Source organism: Sparus aurata, chromosome 9, assembly GCF_900880675.1.
Source record: "Sparus aurata chromosome 9, fSpaAur1.1, whole genome shotgun sequence".
Classification (NCBI taxonomy): domain Eukaryota; kingdom Metazoa; phylum Chordata; class Actinopteri; order Spariformes; family Sparidae; genus Sparus; species Sparus aurata.
In genome coordinates this window covers 2,221,058-2,242,262 of record NC_044195.1, presented here as the reverse complement: position 1 = coordinate 2,242,262, position 21,205 = coordinate 2,221,058, and the positions used below count along the sequence as shown (strand labels likewise).

Sequence of the window (21,205 nt, the reverse complement as noted above, 5' to 3'; positions counted from 1 at the left end):
GAAACAGGATAAGGAATGAAATTGCAAAGCCACAGTGTGGCTAAGATGGAATGTAAAAGCTGAAAATGGGAAAGGTGGAGGAAGTCAGATGGCAAATGAAGAAGGGATAGAAAAATAATAGAAAGGAAATTGAAATGGAGAGATTAAGTTTTTAGGTTAATAGGAAAACTAGCCCCTTTTTAGTTAGAAAATGCAGCCAGAAAAGGCTGCAATCAGCCGTCATGTCTATGCGAAAGGGAGGTGTAATATTCCTTCTTTTAAAAAAAGCCACCACTGGGTATGGTTGTCACGATACCAGAATTTCAGTAGTCGATACCAATACCTGTGAATTTCCACGATTCTCGATACTAATTCGATACCGCAATAAAAAATAAAAAGAACAAACACAACAGAACCCATGTACTTTTAAATTCACTAATTTATTGAAAACTGCTTCAAACTGTCAAGTATATAACACCACTGTGCTTCACCATCTTTTTGCACAGATTTAAATTGCAGTACCAGCTGCCAACTGCCAAAAGGTAACTATACATTCAAAAAAGAACAGCAGTGGCCTATAGCCATCCAGTATAAAAACAAACAATACTGTGCTTATAAATATGGTCATAAATAACAACAATAGTCAACTATTTTACATTCAAAAAGGAACGGCAGTGGTGTGAAGCCTTCAAGTATATAAAACAAACAATATTGTTCTTCTTATAAATATGCAAATAAATAACAAAACAACAGTGGTGTGGAGCCTGATCTCACATAACTAAAACCTCTAATACCAGGTTCCAACAGGCATAACTCTAAGGATTTTTGAACTTCTTTGTCAGTTCCAGGTTTTTTGAAAGGAACACCAACATGTCAATGTTTTCTTGGGTCAGTCTTGACCGTCTTGGACTGACAATCAAGCCAGAAGTACTGAAAACTCTCTCAGAAGCACATTTTGATGCAGCAATGCACAGATACTTTCTGGCAAAATCAGAGAGCTGAGGTAGAGTACTTGCATTTGTTTTCCACCAGGAAAGTGGATCCTCCTCAGCACTGATTTCTGGCATTTTTCATATACCTGATACTCATCTTTCAGCTTATCACTTCGGGACAGGGGTTCTCCAGTTGAGGGGGTGGCACCACTGCCTTTCTTTTCTCCTTGGATACTTGACAGCAGTCGTCTCAAGTCATCCTTCTGCTTTTTCTGTGGCCTGACTAGGTTTGAGTTCTCTTCCTGTCCTGGGTCTGGCACATGGCTTTGACTTCTGTTAGGCTCAGCATTTCCTCCTACTTGGTCCAGGAGACATTGTTTGACTTCCTCCTTAAGTGAAACAAACATGTCCTTAAACCTGGGGTCAAGGTAGGTGGCACTGTTCAAAATGAGCAGCAACTGCTTGTCATCATTAACACACACATTTAGATAAATGTCGACTCAGTCTTGTCCGGAGAATCATGCAGCAGTTCACACAGTTTTTCTGAGTTCAGTGTACATTATTTCATACCGGTAGTAGCAGGCAACCGACGGCAGCGTGCCCCAACACGCGTGGCCTGCGAGGGCCCGTTCATCGCTGCTTGCAGCTTTAATTAGATTTCAAACCCCGAAGGGGTTAGAAAAATGAATAGAACTTGAATAGAATGAATAGAACTTTTGAAAGATTGACTTTATCAACACCAAATTTGGTATACGGCTTCGGGGGATGAAAAGACAAATTTCAATTATAAATGAACCAGATTGGTCAAAAACCATGGCCGCCACAGACCAATGTATTTGCGCAATGGGCGGGGCTTAGAAATGATTGGCCATAACTCCCACACCCTTTGCCCCATCATCACAAAACTTGGTGGATTGGTTCACGGGACTGGGAATCCGTCTACCAAAGCATGTTGAGCTCAACCTATAGGGGGCACTATAAATGCTACACATTTGTATCTCAAGACCATTAGACGGAATTTCACCAAATTCTGTATGCATGCTCTAGGGGCAAGTATTAACTGATATCTTGAGTGCCATGTTGATAGGTGAAAGTGGGCGTGGCCTATTCGTCATTAACCATCATTGTTTATTAATTTATGGCGAGCTGGAAGGACCCAGAGACACGAAACTTGGTACGTTGAATATAAATGAAGTCCAAATGCTGCTCCAAAAATGTGATGCGCTATAACATAGGGAGTAAACTTCGAAAGACTCTCCCCGCCAAGCCATAAGTGCTATTGACTTGTGCTATTGCACTATTAGTGCTATTGAATTTTTCCTACATGTCCTCCTGATAGTCCTCTGCAAAAAAGCCTCTTGCACCATGAAAGCCGCTATTACAGATGTTTTGCTGATTTGCATAAAATGAATAGAACTTTTGAAATATTTATGCTATCAACACCAAATCTGGTATATGGCATCGGGGGACCGAGCCAGTAATTTCTCTTATTAATGAGCACGATCGGTCAAAAAACACGGCCACCGTCAAGCAAAATATCGTCAGAAAGGGCGGGGGTTAGCAAATATTGGCCCCAAATCATTAATGGTGTTTCCGATTGTCACGAAACTCGGTTCAGATCTTCATATCTTCAGAAGGGGACTAGGAATACGCCCACCAAAACATTTTGAACTCATCCTTTAGAGGCAGATTACAGGCACACGCTGTTGTGTGCATGAGTGAATGTGAAAAACCTTACACCCCCCTCGCACCCAGAGCATCAGGCGTATACCTGAATTTGGAGAAATCTGGGGCTTATCATGGGTATGTGTTGCACAGATCTTTGAGGAACATGGCAGCCGATGTCATCGACTGCGGGGGATGAGGGTCAGGGTGGCCGGTTTGGGGCGAAAGAGGTTAGAACCCGCAGATTGTTGTTTGCGGCTATATTTCAATTTGTGTTTCTTCAGATGGAGCGATCTGACTGCCTTGCCTGTTTCCCAAAGAGTTGATGTTTATATTTCTGGAGAGTCGTTCGTCTCCGGAAAGGATGCCAACTTTCTCTTTATCAGAGCAGTAAAATTGGGATCTTCAAGTAGTGATGTGTTGAAACGCCAACTAGCAGAGGGTTTCCTTTGTACTGGGATGGCTAATGATAAGGACACGGGGCCATGGTCACTGATGATAATTGGATGGATAGTGTTTTCTGAAATCTGTTAAATTAGGGAGTTGCTTACAAGGCAAGAGTCAATTCTTGAGGAAGATTGGTGGGCTGAGAGACATATGAATATTCTCTTAGCAATGGGTTCCTCACTCCCCAGCTATTGCCAAGGCCATAGTCAGTCATATATTGTTTTATTACTTCTGATGAATGCCAAATTTGCGAGTTGCTGTGGTTGTGTGTACGGTCAAGTAATGGGTTGATAACAGTGTTGAAATCTCCAGCTACAAAGAGATTTGTGGAGTTGTACAGGAGCGAAAAAAGGTTATGAAAAAAATGAGGGTTGTCAATGTTTGGAGAGTAAACGTTTGCAAGTGTAAAAGTTAAGTGATTGATTGAGGTATTGATGATAACAAATCTTCCTTCTGGGTCTATAATGGTTGAATTGAGGGGACAGGAGCAAATGGGGTCAGGAGGAAAGAGGATTGAGGGAGAGGGGGTATATGTGTACATGAGTTACATTTATTATGCAGGATGATACTAGTCTTCGAGCTTGGAGAGGTATTGATGTACTGGAGCAGTTTCAGCAAATTCTTACACAGAATATTGACCATATACAGTTCATACATTGAAATTTTCCAGGCTGACTTGGACAAGCACAGGATGTAGATGGACTGGACACACAAAGCACTACGCATGTATTGTAAACACTAAACATAGATAGACATGACACACATACAATTACTAAAGAATGATAAAGATTCTGTTAAAGTCAGAAAGAAGGGAGAAAAGAGAGAGACAAAAAAGTGTAGTCAGAGATTAGAGTTGATAGGACAGGAACAGAGAGAGAATGTGGGTGTATGTGTGCGTGAGAGATAGAAAAGAGCAACGAATAAGAGAGAGAAAAAAGATATCGAGCAAATTAAGAGAGAGTGTGTAAGCACAGTAAAGTGTCAATGGTGATGTGCTAGCTAATACTTACAGAGGTGTAGGAATGGATACAATAATTGTCTTGGCTATTAATTCAGAAAAGCCATGGTGTTATTTCAGGGCTTCTGAATAGTTGTCCATTTAGAGTTCGTAGACTGCCAATACTGCACGTGTGTTGTTTCCTCGGTTTTCCTTTAATATGGGATAGAGCATTTTCCTTCTTTCGTTATCTCCCATGTAAACTGATCATTCATTCCATACTTGGTGTTCTTGAGTTGTCTTCCCTTGCTTTTCACAAGTCCTTTTTGTTGATAGTGTTCGAATTTTGCAATGATGGGCCTAGCTTTGTCCTTGTGTTGTTCGCCGAAACGGTGAACTTGGACAAAGGTAATGTTTTGGACAAAGTCGCTGGACAGTTGAGTTGTGATTGCATGAAGTTTTTTATTAGTAACTCTTGGTTGTCAGCTGATGTTTCTGGAATGCCTGAGAAGATGAGGTTATCACGCATTGAGCGTGTTTGGATGTCTAGAATGCTTTCATCTGTTTGTTTTCAGCAGTGATGTTTTGCATTTGTTGGGGGAGTGATGTTACAGAAGTTTGCAGTTCCTGATTTGATTGATGCAGTGTTTCGATTTGATTGTGGGCAAATTCAAGATGCATGTCGTTTAGCTCCTCGTGTATTGTGACCAACATATCCAATTTTTTGTTAATGATTGCCAGCACACTGACCTCAACTTCCTGGGTTTGCAGATCATTTGTGTCTGTTGCGGAGTCCCTCTTTCTCCTCTTGGGGTCAGGTTGGTTTGCGCCCTGGTCAGGGTTCATGATTGACTGAAGGTTTTGATCGTGGTCTTTGATGAAAGCCTCCAAATCTGTAAATTCCTCCAGAATGCGGTCGGAATGTAGCTTGGCTTGTGTAGGTGGTAGTCGATGCAATGTTGATTTGTTTTAGTCTGGGGAAAAAGTTTTTAATCGCAAAGTGGCCTAGTAGTCTCGTCTTGTTTTGTTTGTCAACAACAGCGCACTGCCGTCTCGCAATACTCACACGGTCACGGGCTCGAGAGAGTCGATGAGCTGGATGAAGTCCTGTTTTAATATTTAACTGGACTGTTTGTAAATGTTGTAGCAGCCAACATGGAGGACAACAGTTTTAATGAGTGGGTGGTCGGCCAGGATGCTGGGAATTTTTTCCATGATGTCCATTACTTTGGCACCAGGAAAACAGAAGGTCAATGCGGATGGTTTCTTGATGTTTCTTACAATTGAGTCTCCAATGATGAGTGTGGATGCGGGGGGAGTGGCAGGTGGGGGGGGGCCTGACCTGTGGTGATGGAGTGGATTTGTGGGGGCTAGCAGAGTGGCGGGCAGGATCCCGGCATTGCATGGGTGTAAAAAGCAGTTTGGAGCGGTGGGGACTGGATGATGGAGGGAACGGGGGTGACCGTGAGTTTCTGACCGACCCCGGGGATGGCAGAGGAGGTGAAGAAGGGAGCCGGTAAGTCTGGAGTCAGGGGAGGAAAATCATGTGGGTTGAGGAGATCGTATTTATTTTCCAGCTGGATGTTATAGTTATAGTTGTGGGGTGCAGGAGGGGACCGTCTCCCCCTCCCTCTACCCTTACCCTCACCAGCTTCCAGGACTCGTGGTGGGATGGTGTGGAGCTGACCAGGGCTTTGGGCTTAGCCCCAATCCCTTGCCAGGAGTCATCAGGGATAGAGGTTGGAGGAGGGGGGGAATTAGCAGGAATTTAGTGAGCGGTGACACTGGACTCTGGAGCGGCAGCGACTTCAACAGTGGCAACAGGGGGGCTGGCGTTGGGTTCACGGGTGCAGGTTGTGTTGGTTATTGCTGGGCCAAAGGTGATGGTGTCCAGGAGTTGTTCTGCTTCCTGGATGTGGTATAAGGTGGAAATTCGTCCTTCCAGTTTTGTGATCTGGAAGTAAAAAATAGCAGAGAATCACTAGTGGAGCAAATTAGCTCATGTATGTGAGGTATTGTGTAATGTCTAAAGAATTAAGGCCCCCACACACCGTCCAGACGTCCAACTGCCTTATCCGACCACTCTCCGATCACTCCGTTGCCTCTTGTCTGACCCGTTCGGCAGAAAAGTTGCACTGAACACACCGCTTCGACGTGCTGCCTACTCCACAGTAGCATGTACGTTCTGCGCTTGCGCGAGATGCAATGAGCGGGTGGCGCTTGTGTTGTGAGTTGTAAACGAGAGGCTTGTGTACGCAACTCTCTTTACTTTCGATCAAAACGAAACTTAACTATTTTCGATAAAAACAGCTGCATACTAAACATGCAGCGAGGCATTACCAGACGAACAAGAAATAATTCGTCCTGAACGGACAAAACAACTTGTCTCGTGCCAGTACTGCAAAACATGAAAACGGGGAATGACGGAACGGAGTACATAGAAAAAAAAACGCACACAGTATTCCGCCCCTCCCACACACAGCGCTGATTCGCCAGCACAACGCCAATCAGAACGGCTATTCAGCTGGCACACAACCAATCAGAGAATCCAATGGCTCAGACGTCCGACGGCCCTCCTCCTCAGACTTTGCATGCTCAGTCGGATCCGACAACGTCCGCGCGGCTCCGAAAGCTTCCGATGCAGCTGAACACACCAAACATATGTGTTCCCGACCTCGTCCGAGCCTCTCCAAGCGCTTCAGACGTCCAACGGTTGGGCCAGTGTGTTCCTACCTTTAAACTTTCTCTGTTTTTTTCTGTACACAAAGCTTATTTTAAGACATAGAGGCATTTCAGATTTGACCTCTGAAACTTGTTACTGGCTAAGTGAGGTCTGGGAGTTACAGCTGAAAAGTCTATCTTGATAGTGACGTTTCATATCGATAATAATTGATCATTTTAAATGACCTGTCTTATTTTTATCATTTATAAAGAGGGGTGGGTTGTGGTTGCCCTGATAATCAAACCAACCACTTTGGCTGGCACGGATGCAGTGTCTCTGGGCTAACAGGTAGAGAAAACAGGCCAGGTAGAGGAGCAACAGTATCACAAGCAGTATCAGTGTGGTGGGTCTGACACACACCAAACATACATGTTGACTTATGTCACTTTTGGGGACTTTACATAGACTATGATTAATTTCCTGGAGCCTTACCGTAACCGTAAGCATAACCCTGGAGCCCCACTGACCAACAAATCAGCTTTTTAACAATTGAAGATACAGTTTTTGTCCTCAACTGGACAAGCCATCCTCTGAATTTTTCCCCCAAAGAACAACATAAAAACATATGAACATGAACATAAAAAGGTAGATTGTACTCGTGCAATCTGACTGAACCACGATTTTGTCATGTCGGCATTTCTTAATACACTCTGTGATGATGTTATCAGTTTAGCATGTGCGTCCTCTCTAAGCCTAGCTGTCTCCTAAGCATGAGCAAAGGTCAGTGTTCATAAGGGCTTTGTGCATTTTTGGACTTGAAACATGTAGTATATTCTGTCATGCAGCCACATTGGATACGTTCCCATTTATTAGTCTCTTTGGTGTGTGATGTATAGTCAAAGTTCACTGTTCTATGCTTGGTTTCCATCTTCACTTGACACAGTTCACTGTGGTCCTCTCTCTCACCTAGTCAGATTCCTAGTCAGAGCTCATACATAATTTTGTTTTCCAAAATCCAGAATCCTAACCTCTGTCTACCTCTATCATTTCAGACTGTAACTTGAAGTACTCTTTTATTGATTTATCTCTAAAGTCCTTTTTGTCCTTTCTCTGCAGGCCCTGTTGAAGATCGATTGTCAGGGCCTCGTGGCCAGACTGGTCATGGACTTTGTCCTGCTGACCACAGCTGTGGAGGTGGCTGGACGCTGGAGGGAGCTGGCTGAGAGGCTCGCCAAGGTTTCACGCCAGCAAATGGACGCTTATGAGGCACCACATCGTGACAAGAACGGGGTAGTGGACAGTGAGGTACACCTGTATTACAGTAAATAACTGTTGTCTAAGATTTAAGCTTGAGAATGGTATGTTTATTTAAGGAACGGTTAGGGGTTTCACTTATAGCTCTCTTATTTGGAGTTTTGTTATAATAAGACTAACTACTATGACCTTTTGTAATAATTGTTTCTTAAGTGTTAGGGACACAAACATAGGAATAAACCCATCATGATCAGCACACTGAGCTCCCCAGGGTCTTTTATGGATAATAATGCCATTTTCACAAAAATTGATTGGACAGAAGGTGGTGCTTTCATATGTTTGGATCCTCTACCTTAATCATCACCTCGTCCAGAGCAGGTTAGGCGTGCAGCACAAATAACCATGATGATAGATGTGAACTGCCATCCGAGGATTTAAAAACCAGGATTAACATCGATGTTACCTAACTAAGCACATATCCTGTTTCATGGTCCAGAGCCCTGTTTCAACTCTGGATTTTCCATTCAAGAAAGAGAGAGGACTTCTGGCTCAGTCATGATAGTAATTGACTCTGTAAAGCTAAGTTGCTTGCTGACATGTTTTCTTCCACAAACTCTGAGTTTCTGTCTGACTCCCCCCGTTCGGCTAAGCGTGAGGCAGGTTTCCTTTCCCCATTCATACAATAAAAATCGCAATGCATATTTTGCAGATGTTTGTCTTTTTCCACTTAACATGACTGCATTTACGATCAATCTGTCACCCATGTACCTCAATTTTTACATAAAACTAATTTATATGAAGCTTTAGACACATAGGACACTGATTAGTCAGCAATATGTTGGGATCGGTATTCACATATAATAATATTCATATAATCAACATGATTTGATGAGCGAATTAGGTGATGGTGGTGCAATAAAAAGACTTAAAGACTCTAAGACTGGACTAAATGTAAACTTCAGGGATATCAATCTGTCTATTAAAGAAGCACAAGTGTTTGTGTATCAGTTTCACCTGCTTTGGTGCAAATGAAAGTGACAACAGGTGCAATGGAGAGAAAAAAAGCTAGACAACCCCCAAAAAGGGAATGGTTTTGCATGTGGTGACCATAGGCAATCACTCTCTCCTTATCCTGCCTGACTGATTCGTCTCTAGTTTTGTGTTATGCTAGTGTCCTTGTCACTAATGGTTGCACTAGGCAGTGCCCAATCAGGTTGCACAGGTTGTCCAGCTCCACCAGGATGGCACATCATATGTGCTGTCGCAAGAGGGTTTCCTGCATCTCCCAACACAGTCTCGAGAGCATGGAGGAGACACTAGAAGGCCGTTACACAAGGAGAGCTGGACAGGGCTGTAGAACGGCATCAACTCAGCAGGACCGGTATCTGCTCCTTTGTGCAAGGAGGAACAGGAGGAGCAATGCCAGAGCCCTACAAAATGACCTCCAGCAGGTTACTGGTGTGCTTGTTTCTCACCAGACTGTCAGGAACAGACTCCAGGTGGTTGGCAGGAGGCCCGGCATCCTCTAGTGGGACATGTGCTCACAGCCCAGCACTGTGCAGCCCAATTGGAATTTGCTAGAGAACCCCAGAATTGGTCTGGTCCAGGTGTGGGATGCCAACTCATTAGGAGCATGCCCATAAGCTGTCGAGTGCATACAGGCGGGCCATACACACTACTGAGTCACATTTTAAGTTGCTGTGATAAAATTCCCACAAGTTGGATCAGCCTGTGATTTCATTTTTTTACTTTGATTTTCAGTGTGATTCTGAATCCAGCTCTCATGGGTTGATGATTTTGGTTTCCATTGTTTTTACTTCATTTTGTTATCAACAATTTAACCCTCTGGCCTTGTTCGTTTTTACTACCCTCTCAGCTTGTTCGTGGCCAAAAATGGCCACCAACAGATTGAGTCTGTAATTTTGGGGATTTTGTATGTTTTTTGCTGCTTTTACTGCATAAAATGTTTAATTAATATCAGTTCTTGTCATAAGTACAAAAAATTAATTCATTTTTAATTTTTTAACCCCTCAAATGCCAATTTGTTTGCACAATGCGCTTGTTGGAAAACTACCACAAAAATGATCACTGCCTATCTTCTTAGTGCTACCGGTTTATCTTGTATTATCAATAACACAGTCTGAGATATGTAACTGATTAACAACAACATTGATTATTATGCATTGTTATTTTTGTGCAGGGAAGGCAAAGTAGATAAAACTCCCTCTCAGCTTGTTCGTGGCCAAAAGTGTCCACCTCTTGTTTACATTTCCAAAATGCTATAAAACTAATATATATATTTAAAATATTCAATTTTTTTTTATACCAGTTTTTTAAATTTGCATCAGTCCTGGTCATGAAAACTAAAATTTCATTCAAATTCTGAATTTTAACCCTTTAAATGCCTATTAGATAACATAATGCTGAAGATTTATAAGGGAGAATAGCATTAAATCGCCATGTTTTTGCAAAATAATACATGCTACCTGAATTATTCTTTAACCATCATTGCAGCTTAATGTGTGTCAATAATAAGCAGTATCAATGATTTTTATGCTTCATTAGTTTTTTGTGCAGTGGCAGATAAACATAAAAACTCCCTCTCAGCTTGTTCGTGGCCAAAAGTGTCCACCTCATGTTTACATTTCTAAAATGCTATAAAACTAATACATATATAAAAATAATTCCACTTTTTTTCCCAGTTTTTTAAATTTGCATCAGTCCTGGTCATGAAAACTAAAATTTCATTCAAATTCTGAATTTTAACCCTTTCAATGCCTATTAGATAACATAACTCTGATGATTTATAAGGGAGAATAGCATTAAATCAGCATGTTTTTACAAAATAATACATGCTACCTGAATTATTCTTTAACCATCATTACAGCTAAATGGTTGTCAATAATAAGCAATATCAATGATTTTTATGCTTCATTAGTTTTTTGTGCAGTGGCAGAAAAAACATAAAAACTCCCTCTTAACTTATGCATGGCCAAAAGTGTCCACCTCCTGTTTGCTTACAAAATGCTATATACAAACACTATATACTGAAAATATTTGCTTCTTTTTTTAAATTTGACATCAGTCCTGATCATGAAATCCAAAATTTTAATCAATTCTAGAATTTTAACTGGGACGTTATCCCATGTAAATCTCCATGCTCCAGGCATAGGAGGTTGCCACATCACAGGTGAACCAGATTTTAATGCCATACTTTGCAGGCTTGTTGGGGATATAATGTAGACGTCAGTGGTGTGCATGGGGGGTTGGGCAGTGGCCCAATTGTTGAAAAATGCACACTAAAGTGCCCTCTTGGGAGCCAAAACGCGCGCTGAAGCACCATCTTGGGAGCCAAAACGCATGCTGAAGCGCCCTCTTGGGAGCCAAAAAGTGCGTTAAAGTGCCCTCTTGGTTGGCAAAACACAACAAACTGCCCCCTTGGCTGGTTAAAACATGATAAACTTCCCTCTTGGGTGACAAAATCAGGCACTAAAGTGCCCTCTTCGTAGCCAAAATGCGCGCTAATGTGCCCTCTTTAGTCGTAAGAACGTGCTGTATGTGCCCTTTTTTTGCCTTTCGCCCCTGCCTTTCAAAAGGTCTGTGCACGCAACTGGTCGAAGTCCACAATGACCTATGAATGCAACAAGCTGCTCGTCAACACACACACATCAACCCCTGGATTGAATAAGAGGGGGAGGCAAGCAACCCACTTTTCCCACAGGATGCGAAATGCAGCGAGTTTATCATTCCTGAAGCGTCCTGGGTGGGAGAGCCTGTCATCAAAGCAGATGTTAGCGCTGATCTGAGTGAAGCCGTAGAGGGGCATCGTGGCACAAAACGTGGCACGTCCTGTCTTGGCATCCCACATGCCACGTGTTGCTTCATGTCTTGAGCGGTAGACGCCAGCCAGAATCAGAATCCCAATGTAGACTCTCATCTCCACTTCATCCACATTCTTCCAATCCTCACACCTTCGCCTTCCATGCAGGTTTGTGTTGGTGCACAGCAGCTGAATGATCTCCTCTGTAATAAAATGGTCAAAGGCAGACCTCAGATTGCTGATATGGGCAACTGCATACAGGGTGGGCCCTGGGGTGAAACCACTAGATACTGGATTGTGGTGCAGGGTCTCTTCAGCAGTGGGAAACCACATAATTTTCCCATGACGAGACATCCACTCACCCGCCAGCCCCTCTGTCTCTGCCATCAGCTGATCGGCCTCCATCGCTGTGTCTGTACCGTCCTCTTCCCCTGAGGAAGAGGAACCAGGCCCTGGCTGGAAGTCGTCATCAGTGGTGTTGCTGTCATCCTCTGAGGAAGGTGTCCCATCATCTTCAGGAGAGGACGTGTCCTCATCTTGGGTAGAAGATTTCTCCTCCTCAACCACAGAGGATTTCTCCCCATCTTTACTCTCTGAGCCAATCACATACTCAAGTGCTTCAGTCAGGGCATATGACCTTCTTGCCATCTTGCAGATAAAGAAGGATCTGGGAGCTGATAGGCTCACTTATAGCATTAGTACTGACTGCACCTGCAAAAACTCCAGGACAGATTTATAAACAGTGTCAGACTTTGTTTTTGTTTCCCCAGAAGCCAGAGGTCAAGATGACCTGTGATCCTTTTTTTTGGAGAGCAGCTATTTGAGAATGTAAAGGATATTGTGCAGTTGTGTGTGGCATTTTTTTATGAAAAGATCAAAGTTACAGGTGTTTTCAACCTGTGCATCACTGCCAGGTTTGCCTTGGAAACTCAAAGCTCAATAACCTGTACCTAGAGAAATTCACCGAAACTTGTATGGTATGATACACTGTAATTTATGTCACTTTATCTTACTAATACTAATTTTTTTTTTTCATGCACAAACACACATCATTACATGACATCCTTAGGATCACACCTATGTCAAAATTGTGTCATTCATTTGCTCCATTGGAGTGCAGGAAGCCATCATACGCCCCTAGTGGAAACTAAGAATATTAACTGAAATTGCTCCCTTGCCCAAAAATGGACAAATGACACAATCTGGTAAAAAACATTAAAAACTAAAATTTTCAAGTGTTGAGTTTAGAATGAAAGCCATTTTACCTAAATTATATGATTTTATACTGTAAATCACAAGGAATTAAAAAATGTGGTTTTCATGGGTTTCAATTGGCCAAAAGTGTCCACGATAGAGCCATAAGGTACAATTGTAGATACACAGTATAATATTGACATATTTAAAGAGCAGGTTTTGAAAATTGAAAGATCAGCCAAAAATCCAGACCCTTGGGAAATATCATTCCATATGCATTAACACAGCTAAAATGATCAACAAAAAGGAAGTGAGGTGGACACAAATGGCCAGCATAGAGTCCAGAGGGTTAAGCAGTGTTCATCAGTAAAGATTTTCAACTCGAATATTTTTTTCATCAAGATCTAATGTGTGATTAAAAGTGTTACCTTGATTTTATTTTTAGCTGTGTAGTTTTAAAGCCAATTTTTTATACAGTGCCTTGCAAAAGTTTTCACCCCCCTTGAACTTTTCCACATTTTGTCACGTTTTAACCACAAATGTAAATGTATTTTTGGGGGATTTTATGTGATAGACCAACACAAAGTGGTGCATAATTGTGAAGTGGAAGGAAATTGATACATGGTTTTAATTTTTTTTTTACAAATAAAACAGAAAAGTGTGGTGTCCAAAAGTATTCACCCCCCTGAGTCAATACTTTGTAGAACCACCTTTCACTTGCAATGACAGCTGCAAGTCTTTTGGGGTAAGTCTCCACCAGCGATGCACATATAGAGACTGAAATATCTGCCCATTCTTCCTTGCAAAATAGCTTAAGCTTAGTCTGATTGGATGGAGAGTGTCTGTAACAGCAATTTTCAAGTCTTGCCAGAGATTCTCAATTGGATTTAGGTCTGGAATTTGACTGGGCCATTCTAACACGTGAATATGCTTTGATCTAAACCATTCCATTGTAACTCTGACTGTATGTTTAGGCTCGTTGTCCTGCTGGAAGGTGAAACTCCACCCCAGTCTCAAGTCTTTTGCAGACTCTAACAGGTTTTCTTCCAAGATTGTCCTGTATTTTGCTCCATCCATCTTCCCACCAACTCAGACCAGCTTCCCTGTCCCTGCTCAATAAAAGCATCCCCACAGCATGATGCTGCCACCACCATGTTTCACGGTGGGGATGTGTGTTCAGGGTGATTAGTATTAGTTTTGCAGTATTAGTTTTCTGCCACACATAGCGTTTTGCATTTAGGCCAAAAACATCCATTTTGGTCTCATCTGACCAGAGCACCTTCCTCCACATGTTTGTTGTGCCCCCCACATGGCTTGTGGCAAACTGCATGGCTTTGTTTCAACAATGGCTCTCTTCCTGCCATTCTTCTATAAAGGCCCGATTTGTGGAGTGCATGACTAATAGTTGTCCTGTGGACAGATTCTCCTACCTGAGCTTTGGATCTCTGCAGCTCCTCCAGAGTTATCATGGGCCTCTTGGCTGCTTCTCTGATCAATGCTCTCTTTGTCCCAGCATGTCAGTTTAGGTGGACGGCCCGGTCTTGGTAGGTTTGCAGTTGTGCCAAACTCTTTCCATTTTCAGGTGATGGATTGAACAGTGCTCTGTGAGATGTTCAGAGCTTGGGATATTTTTTCATATCCTAATCATGCTTAAAACTTCTCCACAACTTTATCCCTGACCTGTCTGGTGTGTTCCTTGGGCTTCATGATGCTGTTTGTTCACTAAATGTTCTCTAGCAAACCTCTGAGGCCTTCACATAACAGCTGTATTTATACTGAGATTAGATTACACACAGGTGGACTCCATTTACTAATTAGGTGACTACTACAGGGAACTGGTTGCACTGGATTTTATTTAGGGTATCAGAGTAAAGGGGGATAAATACTTTTGCACACCACACTTTTCTGTTTTTTATTTGTAAAAAAAAAATTTAAAACCTTGTATCATTTTCCTTCCACTTCACAATTATGCACCACTTTGTGTTGGTCTATCACATAAAATCCCCCAAAAATACATTTACATTTGTGGTTAAAACGTGACAAAATGTGGAAAAGTTCAAGGGGGGTGAAAACTTTTGCAAGGCACTGTATTTATAGACATGTTGTGTTGTTTTTTGACAGCATTTCAGTGACTAAGTTTAAATTTACACATGTAAAAATGCTGTTGAGCAAGATTCAAACACATTGTCTTAAAGCATGTTTTTTTTTGTTGTTATATTATATGATATTATATTATATTTTATCATATTATATTTTCATCTTCAGTTGCTACCTCATCCATTTCCTTGACGCTAGGTTACAGCTGAATAAATACAGGGTATTTAAAAATCTAATGTAGACTTAGATCCAGGACAATCCGGGCACTATCATCCATTAAGGAAATACAAGTCTGGTAAATGATGAATGTGGAGTTTGCTTAATAGAATAATCATGTTTAATACTGACTCATTTCTCCACTTGTGTCCATATTTATACCTCCACTGGACTGTGACTGTAAGTATAGGAGCTCCGTTGATATTTTTTTCTCTGTCCACGCCCATACACTTGGCTCAGGCTGAACATTCTCAGACTTGATCAAATTCATTTTAAAGGAGTCAGCACCCTGAATCTCAATTTCTCTTGTTAAATCATGCATATTGGTGCTCGACCTCAGTTGAAACTTGCCTGAAAAGCTGGAGTTTGAAAGTGGCTCATTTTTTTCGCTTTGGCTCTTTTTCCGAACAAGAATAGCGCACAAAAGAGCGCGTTCCTAAAGCACGAGATTTTGACTCTGCTCCTGTGGTGACGTTACCACAGGAGGCTACTTGCATATTAAGCATCGGCTCACAGCCGTCCTCAGCCAGAGTGAGCACGCTGAATCTGCTTATTTCTCTGTCATTTTCACGCCATACATCGTGACCGCCAGCATTAAAACTCAGGTCTTACATGTAAAACAAGAGTGTGAAAACTAAGAAGGGAAAAAAAAAAGAATTTACTATTCAGAGACATCCTGCTGTAAACGTGTATCTTCCACCGTCTCTGCCTCTTCACTCTCCTGTTCAGGTTCAGACTCCGGCTCGTACATAAATGCCTGAATTCCGTAAGGTTCGTCATTTAGTGTGTGCGCCATGACAGGGGGCTGTTTATGTTTTGGAGTCTGTGTGCATGCAGGCTCCTTCCTGCGGCCAATCAATGCGCGCCTCATTACATATTAATACAATGCACATCCGGACCGGTCAAAACCTCGCGCATAATCTCGCGTGAGAAAGTGGCGGTATGAAAAAGTTTTTTTTATTATTTTTTTTTCTAATAAGTTTTAAGAATTAATCCAAAGTGATCCAAGAGGGACTGGATATGTAAAAAACCAGGTGATGACTCCTTTAATCACTTATTCCAGAACCAAAAATCCTAAATTTACCAACTCAGGCTCCCAGGCCCCTGGACTGGATGATCAGCAAATCAGCAAACACGTTGAGTCAGCGGTCACAGAAAGTTCTTGACAGGATTCATATCACAACATGGCCATCATGTTCGAATCACAAAAATAGAACAACTTGGAGTACATTGTCAGTCTGTAGTCAAGACAATATCTGCTCTGTCAGGATTAGGGACATTCAGACATGTCAGTGTGTCAGCACATCATGGGATGTTTGTTCTCCCTCTACCTCTGTCTGCAGGCAATGTGGAAGCCGGCGTATGACTTTCTGGTCACATGGGCTGCTCAACTCGGTGATAGCTACAGGGATGTGATCCAGGAGCTCCACATGGGTTTAGACAAGATGAAGAACCCCATCACCAAACGCTGGAAGCACCTGACCGGCACGCTCATCCTGGTCAACTGCTTGGATGCCCTGCGGAGCTCCGCCTTCAGCCCTGCTGCTCAGGACGACTGTGCCATCTAAACTTTTTCCATCATGACTCGATGTAAATCCTGCTGGTGTTCCCTACACCAGTTCACCTTGCTTTTCTGGAGCATTTTAAAAAGTTACACAGTTTAAAATGCTGCATATCGGCTGTCTGATCACTTTAAATGCACTACTGCTGTTGTATTTTGTTTTGCTCCTCTACCACCACCTTGAGCTCCACATACTCCGGAGAAAATCAATGAACTCCCCCACATCTGCATGGCTGCTGGCCAAACAACACAGTGCTGTAAGTGCTCAAAGTATTCGTAAAGACTGTAATTATTGTACTTGTCTTGCATAATTATCTATTTTTGTACTCTTGATATGGCATTGCATTTAAACACTTGGAACCATTTGGTTAAGAACTGTGGATTAAACACCAAAAAAGACACTTTTCGAAGCTGAGACACTTTTCGATATTGTATCCTTGTTACCATAGCCTTGTCATGCGTCAGATCTAATGTATTTATTTATTTTTTGTTTCTCTTCTTCAGGTTCTCTTATTTTGTTCCTTCTCGGCACAGAGATCCAAATATTCTGCTGTCAGTCTGATAGTTTTGAGAACTGGCACTGTATTTAGTCAAGTAATTGAAAAGTAATTTGACAAAAAGTTAAAGCTCCTTTAAACGTTTTCAGTGTTTTACCTAACTTCCTGTCTGCTTTGCAGTTAGCAATCCCTGCTTGTTCACAAGCAGACAAGACCGCCTCTTTATGGAGTTCCCTCTCTTGATTTGATAAAGTGGGTAGGGATACCAACAAATTTGTTTCCTCATTCACTACATGAGGTCAAGAGAGACATGGGTTATTAACCAAACATTCTATATCAGTGATTACCGTTTGAATGTTGATGTAAAATATCTGCTCATGAGGATTATGTGATATGACTGAAAGCTACAGAACAATTGAGCAAGTAACCTCACTAACCCTGACAATGATTTGAAATTGTTCTGTAATCTATTCATTTTTTTATTTTTTATGAATAAGTTTAATTATTGTTATCCTCAGCCTCACCCACCCACCCTCTATAACAGAAAGTCATAGCAACATATTTTCGTGACTCTCTGCTGTCTTCTGTCTGTATTTTTTTTGTCCAGTTGAAGTACTTTTTACCAAAGCTTGCCAAAATGAATGCAGCTCTACAAAGATGACCTTGTACAATGTTGAGACCACTGTTGTAGACACTGTCTAATGGCTAACGGTCAGATTTTGTCTAAGTATGGCTAACTGAATGATGTGTTAGTAGCACATCCAGTGATGAGCTTAAAAATCTTTTTGTGACTGCGTAGCTTTGTGGAAAATAAATAAAATGTAAATATTTGTACACACCATTTATGAGACTGTACTTGCTTTTTCTCTGTTATATACTTGTGTAATTATGTGTAACTATCTTAATCTCAAACAGGAGCAATGCATTCTCATCTACATATTATCAGTGGTCAATTTGAGAAAAACTGTGTTTTGAACATGCTCTGATGAAACTTTGTGCTGCGTGTCAGTGAAACAACGTGACTTCGCTGCAAACCAAGGTAGACAAGCTTGAAACGGAGGTGACCAGCCTACCCGAAAAATGCATTGACATAGACTTAGGGATGAGGCATTCTAGAACATCAAAACTACTGAAAGACGTTTCGAATATGGACAAAGACGTTATGATAGATTGATCACACAGGGGTCTCCAGGCAAGCTTCACCATGCCAGGGAGTCCGGTTCTCTCAAGTTTAAAGGGACCGCCGTCGCCATTTTCACAGACCTTTTTAGCTTAAGGTCAAAAACACTTAAGTGTTGAGGTTGGGAATAGGTCTACTCAAGCATTTCTAGCACAACCCATCGGGATTGCAACAAATACCAAAATCATGTTCCTTCAAATCCGCTTGACATAATTTCACCATTTTTGGTATGCTTACTCTGGCACTGAGTGTTAAACCAAAATCTGAAGTGCCATTTGGATTGGTAAAAGTTGAAGTGGTTATGCACGTAGAAATGTAAAAAAGTTTGCACCTATATAAAACCTGAAACATAAAAGTGGCTTCACCAACTAAAAAAAATTTAACGTCCTCAGGCTAAGGTTGGAAATAGGTCTACCAAAGCCCAACAAATACAAAACCTTTCCATCTCAGAACCTGGTCGAGAGAATTTCACTGATTTTCGAAAAACTTTCGGTCATTCCAGCCTGCAGCTAAATGTTGGTTGATGGAGCTTTTTGAGCATAATAGGCTAGAGCCCGGCAAACAGCCGCTTGCAGCTCTATTTTTTTTCCCTTATTATGTTTACAAATGTTTGAGCACATTTTGGAAAACTAAGCAACTTGGGCTTGGGCAGTTTACTGTGCACCTGGATGCTGGACTTCCTCAGCAACAGACCACAAAATGTGAGGATGGGAGGCCGCACATCATCCACTCTCATCCTGAACACTGGCACACCGCAGGGGTGTGTCCTCGGCCCCCTCCTCTGCTCCCTCTCCACCTATGACTGCTCCCCCATCCACCCCACCAACACCATTGTCAAATCTGCTGATGACACGACCATCGTAGGACTGATAACAAGTAAGATGAGTCAGCCTACAGGGAGGAGATTCAGCATCTGAAAGAATAGTGTCGGACAATAACCTGGAATTAAACCCCCTTAAAAAACTAAGGAACTGATTGTGGATTTCCAGAAATCCAAACACACAGAGCAAAGCATCTCCGCCTTAAAGACGAACCACCGTGAAATTCACACAGAAAGCAACCACAGCAGCTCCTAAAGAGGCGTGATGGTCCACGTCATGATGATGATGACGTCGGTGTGTTTTCAAGGTGTTTTCCTGGTGTCCTCCTGTCAATCTAAACCCACGGACAGTTTATGAACATATGGATGCTGTGTTGTGATTGAGACCCTGACCCACCAAACATCCTGGAAATTGACAATTATGTTTTTTTGCTCTAAATTATATAATTAAATTATTGCCATCAGTACACTGGACGCTGTCTGACTCGGGTCACTCGCGGGGATGGAGGCTGTTTTCTGGGGGAAAGTTCACTGAAGTCTCCGTCGGGAGGACTGACCGTCGCGGTGATTAATTTCATCACAAACACTTGGTGAGTTAAAGTTTTTGCCAGTGACAGACAGTTTTTTAGGGCAGAAATGTGACGAAAAGTCGGAAGTATTGTTTCCTCATGTAAGTTGCCAAAGACAGTTGCAGTTACTACTTTACTTTTGTTTGGTCATGTAACGTTGGTTTGCTGGACACTTCTCTTTAATTAGTTGAGTGAAGGACCAGTGTCGTTATCAGACTGTCCAGTCGACACGCCCTCGAAACGCGCAGCTGGCTTATCCATTAACACTGGTTCGGTTCGCCAATAATGCGCCCCTGATACTACCTCCAGAGGCGGATCAGCACCAGAGTGAAATTTCACCCCTCGTCGCCTCCGAGAAATACTCATAGAGGCGAAGTCGGAGAATTGGCGCAGGATCCCCGCATCCAAATGGCAGTGAGAATGGGGATACAGATCTATCAGATCAAGGACAAACAGACTGGAGAACAGTTTCTTCCCACAGGCAGTGAAATGCTCCCCCTCTTCACCTCTGACTCTCGAAAGACTTTCACACCAGTGATAAACCCCGACCCCAGAACTGAAGTGCAATAAAAACCCCCACTACTTCCCCTCACACACTTCATTTACATACCCCCTTACTTGAACTTTTTTTTTCTATTTATCTGGTTTATCTTGTATATATTGATTATTGTTGTATATATGTTAGGATTTTTATCTTTTTTGATACCTGTTTATATTTATATTTATTTTTTCAAAACGAAGAGCTGCTAACTGTGTTTGTTGTTTCTGAAACAAAGCAAAAGGAAGTAGAATAAATCATAATATTGTAAAATTGCAAAGGACAAATGAAATAAATGGCATTTATAGCTAAATAATTTTAAACAAATAATTGAAGAACAGAAATAATTATTAAAATGAATAAAATAAGTAAAATAAAGAAATGGAATAAATAGGGTTAGGGGACTGAGGTAATGTGATGTTAAAACCAGTTAGAAGCCTATGTTGGGAACTGATAGTATGGCTGGTGTAGTTATTAGAAATGAATAATTATTGATTATAATGATTAAAATTAGATCAATAAAATAAATATTGAGGTTAATATGAAATAGTTATAGTTATGATTAAATCGTTAAAACAAGGCACCATCCTGGGATCAGGGACCAATAACCACACCAAAATAGTCTCTAAAAAGGGTTCACTTTAAATGTAAATATTTATAAAATAGAGAGAGCGAAAAACATAGGCCCTGCCTGAAAAACTAGCATATACCAGCATGCTGGTGACCAGAAAGACCAGCATTGTGTTTTGGTGCTGGTATGCTGGTCATGCGCTGGGCATAGGCAGTGTAGGCAAATGCTAGGGGCGCCGTCATCTGCGGGGGGCGCCGAAAAATAGA

At 41.8% G+C, this 21,205-nt stretch overlaps 1 protein-coding gene and 1 long non-coding RNA gene across 3 annotated transcripts in view; one reads left to right on the top strand and one right to left on the bottom strand.

Annotated features, from left to right (window-relative positions):
• Positions 1–18,104, top strand: part of LOC115588346 (SH3 domain-binding protein 4) — a 92,975-nt gene extending 74,871 nt beyond the window's left edge. For both annotated transcript variants that reach the window (XM_030428918.1, XM_030428919.1), the window contains 2 exons: positions 7,739–7,927; positions 16,547–18,104. In XM_030428918.1, coding sequence (XP_030284778.1) covers positions 7,739–7,927; positions 16,547–16,771 — 414 coding nt within the window. In that variant the 3' untranslated portion in view covers positions 16,772–18,104. The remainder of the gene's footprint in view (positions 1–7,738; positions 7,928–16,546) is intronic.
• LOC115588362 (uncharacterized) lies at positions 401–6,066 on the bottom strand. Its single transcript, XR_003985321.1, has 2 exons — positions 4,034–6,066; positions 401–1,300 (listed from the first exon to the last, which is right to left on the bottom strand). It is a non-coding gene; the product is annotated as an uncharacterized LOC115588362 (long non-coding RNA).
• Positions 18,105–21,205: the final 3,101 nt, after the last annotated feature.